The sequence below is a fragment of the Myotis lucifugus genome, unplaced genomic scaffold (assembly GCF_000147115.1).
Source record: "Myotis lucifugus unplaced genomic scaffold, Myoluc2.0 scaffold_1017, whole genome shotgun sequence".
In the NCBI taxonomy this organism is placed as follows: Eukaryota; Metazoa; Chordata; class Mammalia; order Chiroptera; family Vespertilionidae; genus Myotis; species Myotis lucifugus.
The window spans coordinates 31,053-41,969 of record NW_005872065.1 but is presented as its reverse complement, the minus strand read 5'-3'; the positions used below and the strand labels follow the sequence as shown (position 1 = coordinate 41,969).

General features: G+C 46.1%; 1 protein-coding gene across 1 annotated transcript in view; it reads right to left on the bottom strand.

The window, feature by feature from the left end:
- The window catches only part of HDGFL3 (HDGF like 3), a 38,851-nt gene extending 32,428 nt beyond the window's left edge, over window positions 1–6,423 (bottom strand). The window contains exon 1 of the mRNA XM_006107112.2: window positions 6,403–6,423. Coding sequence (XP_006107174.1) covers window positions 6,403–6,423 — 21 coding nt within the window. The remainder of the gene's footprint in view (window positions 1–6,402) is intronic.
- Window positions 6,424–10,917: the final 4,494 nt, after the last annotated feature.

Below are 10,917 nucleotides of genomic sequence, written 5' to 3'. Positions count from 1 at the left end.
CCTTGACCGGGCAGTGGGACCCGCCCCGGAGGGCACAGGCGGGATTCGAACTCGGCTCTGCGGGACCCCAGAGCCCACTCGTGGCTGTGTGTCCTCAGGCCCGGGATGCAGAGCCGGTAGTTTTGCGGAAGGGACTGAACTCTGGCGGGTCACTCGTTGCCAACCAACCCTGGCAACCTTTTGCACGAGGTGATTTTGCGTGTGGATGAAGGGCGCCTCTTGCACCCCGAGGCCCACCTCTCAGAGGGGTAACCGACACTGTGGCCTTCGCCTGGCCCTAGGGACAGTGCTCCTTGTTCGGGTCGGTCCTCTCTTCTAGGTTTGCCTGCCCTCCCTCCTTTTTATCGAAGTTTCTTCTATCGTCTGCCTTCTCACTGGCCCTGGAGGACTGTGTGTGTGTGTGTGTGTGTGTGTGTGTGTGTGTGTGCCCCTGCTCGTGTGCCTTCATGCTGGACTCCCAGTGATGGGGCTTGCAAGTCCCTAGACTTCCTGTGGATTGTTTGTGTCCTTAGTAATGCTTGGCATTGCCCATTAATGCGTCTCCTTACTACTCGATCGGGTGATTTTCTTTTTTTTTTTTAAACTATATTTTATTAATTTTTTACAGAGAGGAAGGGAGAGGGATAGAGAGTTAGAAACATCGATGAGAGAGAAACATCGATCAGCTGCCTCCTGCACATCTCCTACTGGGGATGTGCCCACAGCTAAGGTGCATGACTAAGGTACATGCCCTTGACCAGAATCGAACCTGGGACCTTTCAGTCCCCAGGCCGATGCTCTATCCACTGAGCCAAACCGGCTAGTTGGCTAGGGCTAGCTGGTCTTTCAAGATTGGAGAAATGTGAACTTGTAATGAGAAGGAACCAGTAGAGTGGTTGAAGACAGAGGCCAAAAGCCGATAACTGCTGGGGTTTGGTTATTTTGAGAATATGGACATTTCTCGCAGCCTAAGCTTTGGCGTGAGGTTTTCCCTTGAGCCTGGTCTGACTGCTCAGTACACGTCATTTGCCTGCCTCTCCTGCCCTATCCAGTGACACTTAAGAACACCAGCACAGCCCTAGCTGGTTTGGCTCAGTGGATAGAGCATCGGCCCCCTTGGACTGTAGGGTCCCGGGTTCAATTCCAGTCAAAGTCAAGTACCTTGGTTGCGGGCTGGATCCCCAGTAGTGGGTGTGCAGGAGGCAGCTGATCGCTGTTTCTCTCTCATGGATGTTTCTATCTCTCTTCCCCTCTCCCATCCTCTCTGTAAAATCAATAAAAACATATTAAAAAAAAAAAAAGAACGTTCGCACATAGGGTCCCCTTATTGGGCTCCCTCTGACTGATCATTGATCCCTGCAGCCTGGTTGGATGCAGACCGCCTTGTCTACACAGTTTTGCTGGGAATGAAGCCGTGCCCTGTGGCTCTTGGGGCAGACGGAGCTTTCAGACTGGTTCCTCCGATTTTATGCAAAGGGCGTTCCTGGGGCTATTCCAGAACAATGCTCTATTCAAATATTTAACAAATAATAAGGAACCCTTTAGAGCAGTGGTTCCCAACCTTTCTTTGGCCATGCTCCACCTAAGCATCTTGAAAATCCTGATGTGTCTCCCCCCGCCACCACTCCCCCCATTTAATTCTTATTCTTCAAAAAGTGAGCTCCTATTCACGAGGAAGCCTAAAAGGCCATTGACTTGGTCTAAACAAGCATCCAAAGGACATGGCATCCATGAGAGAGAAAAATAAAAGAACGAAAGGACAGCTGAAGTACTGAGGAAGAAATCACTAAGAAATCATTAAAAAATATGAAGTGATATGAAAAAATGGCAAATAAAGTTTCAAAACTTAGAATAGAGAACTGAAATGCATAAATATGTCACCATATATATTTATAGACTATATGAGGCCCCTGGAACCATAAGAAATGCAAAAAATTCACTGTTAAGAATTCATTCTCATATTGCCCCCCTTAAAAATCAAGTTGCCCCCCTTGGGGTGTGTGCCCCATGTTGGGAACCACTACTTAGAGATACCACTGAGACTACGAAAAGAGCCTGATGTATTTCGTTTTAGTCAGTGTGGCCCCAAAAGCTAATCTATTTGTTGCGTCAAAATAGCACACGTTAATTTTACTTCTGAAACTTGGAAAGAACTCCATTCACCAATAACGATAATTACAACTTCTTTGGATCACATTTGCTTTCCACATCCTCAAATCCCTTTAGGTTATTACTTCTTTTTCCCTTGATTCTGGTCTATTTTTTTTTTTTTTGCCAGTCTTCTTCTCACAGACACCCACACATTTTGTTGACTCTGTCCTGTTTTCACCTTCCCCTTTCATATCTTGACTCAGCTTCTTAATAAAACTCCCACAGTTCCTTCAAATCTTTTTTCACCAATTCACCCATTCCATGATGCTTCAAGTGCCCCAAATCTATTCCTCTACCCAAAATTATGTATGACACATATAAAGCACCTAGAGCCCAGCCAGCATAGCTCAGTGGTTGAGCGTTGACCTATGAACCACAAGATCACGGTTCGATTCCCGGTCAGGGCATATGCCTGGATTACAGGCTCAATCCTAGGTATGGGGCGTGCAGGAGGCAGCTGATCAATGATTCTCTCTCATCAATGTTTCTATCCCTCTCCCTTCCTCTCTGAAATCAATAAAAATATATTTTAAAAACCCAAAAAGCACTTAGAAACAGTGCCTGGCACATAGTAAGTGCTCATTAAATGTCAGTTGATACTGTTATCTTTGTTGGTTTACTGATGTAATGAAAAGAGTTGTGGAAAAGGAGTCGGAAAAATTTGGTGTTAATCACACACACACACACACACACACACACACACACGTCAAACCCCAACATATCAATGATCACATTAAAGGTAAAAGGAACACATACTCCAGTTCTAACTAAAAGACTCTGTCTGGATTAAAAAGATAGTCAACCTTATGTTTACAAGAGGCATATCTCGAGTAAGGGTATTGAAAGGTTGAAAGTAAAACGATTTTTAAAAACTTGCAATGACTGATAGAAAGTGCCTTTACTAATAGAATTTTTTAAAAACTATGGTAGATGAAAGGCATCGTGTGTGTGTGTGTGTTTAAATCCTCACCCGAGGATATTTTTTTAAAAATTGATTTTTAAAGAGAGTGGAAGGGCCCAGCCACTGTGGCTCAGTGGTTGAGCATCCACCTATGAATCAGGAGGTCACAGTTCGATTCCTGGTCAAGGCACATGCCCAGGTTGTGAGCTCGATTCCCAGTGGGGGCAGTGCAGGAGGAGGAGGCAGCCGATCAATGATTCTCTCTCATCATGGATGGGTCTATCTCTCTTTCTCTCTTCCTTCCTCTCTGAAATCAATAATAATAATAATAATAATAATAATAATAATAGAGTGGAAGGGAGAGGGAGAGACAGAGAGAAACATTGATGTGAGAGAAACGTATCGATTGATTGCTTCCTGCGTGCCTCCAACCAGGGTCGGGAGCCTGCAACCGAGGTAAATGCCCTTGACTGGAATCGAACCCAGGACCCTTCAGTCCGCAGGCTGACGCTCGAGCCAAACCAGCTAGGGCAGACAAAAGAGAATTTAAGGCACAAAGCATTCCTATAGAGGAGTGGCTCTCAACCAGGCAGGCTTTTGCCCCCCTGTCTTGGCAATGTCTAGCACAGTGGCTCTCAACCTTCCTAATGCTGCGAACCTTTAATACAGTTCCTCATGTTGTGGTGACCCCCAATTTCATTGTTACAAATTGAACATAATTAAAGCATAGTGATTAATCACAAAAACAATATGTAATGATATATGTGTTTTCCGATGGTCTTAGGCGACCCCTGTGAAACGGTCGTTCGACCCCCAAAGGGGTCGCGATCCACAGGTTGAGAACCGCTGTTCTAGAGATATTTTTTCTTTTAAAGTATATTTTTATTGATTTCAGAGAGGAAGGGAGAGGGAGAGAGAGATTGAAACATCAATGAGAGAGAATCATTGATCGGCTGCCCCCTGCACGCCCCCTACTGTGGATCAAGCCTGCAACCTGGGCATGTGCCCCTGACTGGAATCGAACCCGGGACCCTTCGGTCCGCAGGCCGACACTCTATCCACTGAGCCAAACCGGCTAGGGCTCTAGAGATACTTTTGATGGTCATGATTGGGGGTGGGGATGCTATTGCATCTAGTGGGCAGAGAACAAGGATGCTGCTAAACATCCTACCAGGATGTGCACAGGACAGCACTCCCCAATGCCCAACCCAATAAAAGAATGATTCCTCTCAGCATGTCAACAGTGCCGCAGATGAGAAATTCTGCCTGGGTTGTAGGCTCGATCCCCAGCAGGAAGCAGCCCATCGATGTTCCTCTCTCTCCCCTCTCCCTCTCGCTGAAATCAATAAAAACATTAAGAACAAAATAAAAGAGGCAATTCACCAGAAGGAAATAAAATACTTAACTTGTATACATGAATCACATTGCCTCAAAATACTTAAAGCAAAACATTGACAGGAATAAAAGAGAAGAGACAAATTTACAATTACAGGAGGAGATTTCAACATAGTTCTCTTAAGAACTGCTAGAACAAATGGACAATTACACCCCAACAATGAAATCCTGGTTTGGGGATGGCTCTGTTGCTAGTGTGGATATCCTGAGGGCTGGGAACGTGGAGACCTGAGTGGGAGACAGGGTTAGCGAAGAGAAATGAACAATTAGCTCGTCAAATCCTCTGATAGCTTGCATACAACACATTTTTGCGTAACAAAATATCTTTTCCAGGCAGGACTAATCTTCATATTACAATTCTTGAGTCTGGCATGAATTAGCACAGGGTGGCTGAAGAACATGTCACAATACTAAACATTAAAATGAATCTTATTGTGTATATGTCTATATTTGTCTAGATCAGTGGTTCCCAACATGGGCACATGCCCCACAGGGGGGCAATTTGATTTTTAAAGAATTATTAAGTGATTTTTAAACATTTTTTATGGTTCTAGGGGCCTTATATACAGTATATAAATATATATTGTGATATTTATGCATTTCAGTTCTCTATTCTATGTTTTAAAACTTTATTTGCTATTTTTTATATCACTTCATATTATTATTATTATTATTTTTAACAATTTCTTAGTGATTTCTTCCTCAGTCCTTCCACTGTCCTTTCATTCTTTTATTTTTCTCTCTCATGGATGCCATGTTCTTTGGAAGCTTGTTTAGACCAAATTCATGGCCTTTTAGGCTTCCTCCACGTGAATAGGAGCTCACTTTTTGAATAATAAGAATGATAAGTCCCGGTGGTGGGGTGGGCATCAGGATTTTAGAGATCCTTAGCTGGGGCATGGCCAACACGAGGTTGGGAACCACTGGTCTAGACGTACCATGTACTATATAGTACTAATTATTTCCCTTCGTCTAAAAGGGACATTTTGTGTTTGAATGGCAAATATATTTTTTTCATGAAAATGTCTTATAAAGTTTAAAGTTAAAAGTAAAGCATTTTTGTTTTATATAAATAAGGTGTTATATAAGTAAAGGAAAAAATTGTCAAGGGCTATATATTTCCCAAGAAGATAAGCAAATAGCCAATAGGTATATGAGAAGGTGGTCAATATCACTAATTATCAGGGAATGCAAATAAAAACCACAATGAGATATCATACCTCCAGGAAGCAGGCTTAAGAACACTCGAGAGCTCAGCCGGCATGGCTCAGTGGTTGAGCATTGACCTATGAACCAGGAGGTCAAGGTTCGATTCCCAGTAGGGGGCGTGCAGGAGGCAGCCGATCAATGATTCTCAACCATCATTGATGTTTCTCTCTCTCTCCCTTCCTCTTTGAAATCAATAAAAATATATTAAAAGAAAGAACACTCAAGAAACATGTTTTTTTTTTCCAGCTAGCAGTGGAGCTGGAAGACATGGATAGTACACAAGGGGAATTTCCACAAACATTTCCTAGGTCTGACATGAGTCAAGAGAAATGTACAACGGCAAGCGCAATAACCAAGAAATTCCAGCAGAGGGCACCATTCAACAGCAATCTGAAATGCCAATCTGCAAATATGTTTGAGAATCAGTGATTAAGAAAATAGGCGGTTCTTCCAAAAGTCGAACACTACAGTTACCCCACCACCCAGCAATTCCACTCCTAGGTATGTGCCCAAGTGAAGTGAAAACATGTCCACACAATAACGTGTACACAAATGTTCACAGCATCATTATTATTATTTAAAGCTAGAGGCCCGGTGCAATCGTGCACCCGTGGGGTCCCTCGGCCTGGCCTGCGGGGATCAGGCCGAAACTGGCCTGGTGCACGGATTCATCCATTTTTTCCTTTACTTATATAATACCTTATTTATATAAAACAAAAATGCTTTACTTTTAATCCATGAGCACGAATTCATCCGGCTCGTCTCACCCAGTTCTGATCGTGGTCCATCGGGTCCGGCCGGTGGCAGGGGGAGGGACCGTGGGAGGGCTCCAGGGCGTGTCCAGCCAGTCTTGCCCAGTCCTGATCAGCTGGACCCCAGCAGCAAGCTAACCTACCAGTTGGAGCGTGTGCCCCTGGTGGTCTGTGCGTGTCATAGCGATTGGTCAAATGGTTGAATGAACGGTTGGACACTTAGCATATTAGGTTTTTATTATATAGTATTTAAAAACATATATATTTTTATTGATTTCAGAGAGGAAGGGAGAGGGAGAGAGAGAGAGAAACATCAATGATGAGAGAGAATCATTGATCGGTTGACTCCTGCACGCCCCCTACTGGGGATTGAGCATGTGCCCTTAGACTGGAATTGAACCCAGGACCCTTCAGTCCACAGGCCAATGATCTATCCACTGAGCCAAACTGGCTAGGGCAGCATTGTTCTTCATAACAGCCAAAGAGTGGAAACCACTCAAATGCCCATCAGCTGATGAGTCAAAAAACAAATTAAAAGGGATATGGCATATCCATACAACACAATATTATTTAGCCAAAAGAAGAAATGATATATGTTACAGTATGGATGAAACTTGAAAACATTATGCTAAGTAAAGGAAGCCAGATGCAAAAGGCCACATATTGTATAATTACATTTATATGACGACTAGAGGCCCAGTGCACGAAATCCATGCATGGGTCAGGTCCCTAGGCCTGGCTGGCAACCACCCATGTGCCGCCAACTCGAGGTTCCCCCTGCCTCCCCGCCTCCCCGCCTCCTCCTTCCCTAGCTCCCTCAGCGCCCCACCTCCGCTGGTCGCCCGCCATGTTCTGCGCTGCACCCTGGTGGTCAGTGCACATCATAGTGAGCGATTGAACTCCCATTCTCCCGGTGGAACTCCCGAGGGGACACTTTGCATATTAGCCTTTTATAATATAGACTAGAGGCCCGATGCATGAAAATTCATGCAAGAGTAGGCCTTCCTTCCCCCAGCTGCCAACACTGGCACTGGCTTCCCTCCGGCACCCAGGACCCAGGCTTCCCTCCTCTGGCCACCCGCAGGCACCTGGCACCCGGGCTGGCTTCCCTCGGGCCCCGGCTTTGTCAGGAAGGACGTCCAGAAGACGTCCAGTCTAATTAGCATATTACCCTTTTATTATTATAGACTAGAGGCCTGGTGCACAAAATTCGTGCACTGGGAGGGGGGGGGGTTTCCCTCAGCCCAGCCTGTACCCTCTCCAATCTGCGACCCCTCAGGCCTAAACCGACAGTCAGACATCCCTCTCACAATCCGGGACTGCTGGCTCCCAACTGCTTGCCTGCCTGCCTGCCTAATTGCCTCTAACCTCTTCTGCCTGCCAGCCTGATCACCCCCTAACCACTTCCCTAGCAGCTTGATTGATGCCTAACTGCTCCCCTGCCAGCCTGTTCACCCACAACTGCCCTCCCCTGCCAGCCCGGTCGCTTTCAACTGCCCTCCCCTGCCGGCCCGGTCATCCCCAACTGCCCTCCCTTACCAGCCTGATGGCCCACAACTGCCCTCCCCTGCCAGCCCTCTTGTGGTGCTCATCTTTGACCACATGGGGGTGGCCATCTTGTGCAAGGGTGTGACAGTCAATTTGCATATCACCTCTTTATTATACAGGATAAGCAAATCCATGGAGGCAGGAAGTAGATTAGTGGTTGTCCGGGACCCTTCAGTCTACAGGCTGACGCTCTATTCACTGAGCCAAACTGGCTAGGGCTAAAGTAGATAGTTTTTGAGAGCTTGATTAGAGGAGTAGATATTGCCTGATCCTTATGTTTAAGGACAAAAAGCTAGTTTTCACCTGTCAGTTGAAGATCTGCAGATTGGAAAGGATGCTCTCAGAATCTGGGAGGCCCATGCTTTTCTGATGTTCTGAGGCTGATGGGGTAAGTGATTGCTGAGATCTGTTTTCTCAAAGTGTGCGGTGGAGGCTCAGGTTAATTTGAATATAAATGAAGATGCCAGCCCTAGCCGGTTTGGCTCAGTGGATAGAGCGTCAGCCTGAGGACTGAAGGGTCCCAGGTTCGATTCCGGTCAAGGGCACATGCCCGGGTTGCAGGCTTGATCCCCAGTAGGGGGCGTGCAGGAGGCAGCCATTCCATGATTCTGATCATTGATGTTTCTGTCTCTCTCTCCCTCTCCTTTCTTCTCTGAAATCAATAAAAATATATTTAAAATAAATGAAGATGCCGCCTCAAGGCTGGAGGCTCAGAGTTGTGTTGATAATTGACAGTTAAGTTGCCCTTCCGTAGCCACACACCTGGGAGGGAGACTCAGAGTGCTCAACCTTGAGGGGGAGAGGTCATGACCCCATGCCCTCAGTCAGATGGGCCTGGCCAGGAGAGATGCTGGCAAGTGGATGATAGAGACCTCTCTTCTGGAAATTCCGCATGTATAATTTGTTTATTTGTTTGCTTTTACTATATCTTTATTGACTTCAGAGAGGAAGGGAGAGGAAGAGAGAGATAGAAACATCACGCCCCACACTGGGGATTGAGCCCACAACCCGGGCGTGTGCCCTGACCGGGAATTGAACAGTGACCTCCTGGTTCATAGGTCGACGCTCACCCACTGAGCCAATGCAGCCGGGCTGCGCGTATAATTTATTTTTATTTTTTGGTTTCGTATCTGTCTCCTTGGTTGGCCTCTAACTTCCACCAGAGCAGGGACCCTGTATGTTGACCTCACCGCTGTACACTCAGCAGTGCTTGGCACACAGTAGGTGGGTTCTCAATTCGTGCTTGTGGATTGCGTTAACGTAAAAACATTCAAACCTGTAAAGAATTTTTGTGAGTTTATTTGAGTCAAACTGTCAACAATTGCTGGAAGCAGAATCTCAACGGATTGGGATAATGCTCTGGAGAATGGTGGTTTTTCATCTTGTTTATTTATTGATTGATTGATTTTTTCTTTTGGTCTAAAGTTTTACATATGTCTCCTCCCCCTGCCCCCATTAACCCTTCCCGTCACCACTCCTACCCCCGAGGGTAAGCCCCCACTGCCCCAGTGTCTGTGTCCATTGGTTATGCTAATATGCATGCAGACAAGTCCTTTGGTGGATCTCTAACCGCCCCCCCCAACCTTGTCCAGTGGTTCTCAACCTTCCTAATGCCGCGACCCTTTAATACAGTTCCTCATGTTGTGGTGACCCCCAACCATAAAATTATTTCCGTTGCTACTTCATAACTGTAATTTGGCTACTGTTAGGGATCGTCATGTAAATATCTGATATGCAGGATGTATTTAGGCGACCCCTGTGAAAGGGTCGTTCGACCGCCAAAGGGGTCGCGACCCACAGGTTGAGAACCTCTGTAATTTAGACATTACAATCAAGAGAGAAGACGTAAGTGGGTTACATGAAATCCATTGGTGATAGATTAGGGAGGTGGGAGAAAGCAAGGCTGGGAAAACGCTGGGAGTGGATAAAAAATAAAACGGTAGACACATACTTCTTTTACTTAGGTGGTGCAGGATAGTTAACAGTCAACAATTAACGTGATAACAATAACAGTGAAGGAGTTCATGGTCTCTGTCCTGGTGCCCAGGCGCATTTGGTTGTGGAGGGGGAAGGGAAGTTACAAGTTACTCAGACATTTCAAAGGTGTGTTATCTTAGATGCAAAAAGACAATAGGCTCAGTTAAGTAAAAATTGACCTTTTCAGGGAAAATACCGGCCTAGGACATGACTACCCACCATAACTGCTTTTAGTTAAAGTTGTTGTTGTTTTTTTGTAAACATATTTTTTTTTCATTGATTTCAGAGAGGAAGGGAGAGGGAAAGAGAGAGAGAAACATCAATGGTGAGAGAGAATCATGGATCGGCTGCCCCCTGCACACCTCACACTGGGGATCCCGGGCATATGCCCTGACCGGAATCGAACCCTGGCCTCCTGGGTTCATAGGTCGCCGGGCTAGTTCAAGTTTTAATTTCAGAGCTAGTTCAAGTTTTAATTTCAGACTATCCTTTGAGGTTACTTTGCAAGACTGCCACTCAGGCCTTCCCTGAGCTTGTCAGGTTAGCAACTGACAGCCGAGGCCACAAGGAAAGCCCCAGCTGAGGGGCGAATGCGGAGGAGGAAGACCCAGAGAAGCTGTTACTTGGCCGAAGCCACCTGGTTAGTAGGCGGAGTAGCTAAGAACAGTGGGACACGAAAAGCCGGCTCTTCACCAGACCCGGGACGGCCCCGGGTGTTTAGCGTGAGTTGGCCAGGTGGTGGCGCCATCCATCAATGCGAGGAAGCAGGAGGAGGGAAAGGTTGATTGTCAGGGAAATGACACAGTGAGTTGGGACAAGTTGAGCTGGAGAAGCTGTTGGTTATTCCGTGATATGCAAGAACAGTCCAGAGGGCAGCTCCAAGGACCCTGCTGGGGCAGACAGTTAAGGTCGTGGAGGTGAAGGAGACACCCTAGACCAGTGATGGCGAACCTTTTGAGCTCGGCGTGTCAGCATTTTGAAAAACCCTAACTTAAATCTGGTGCC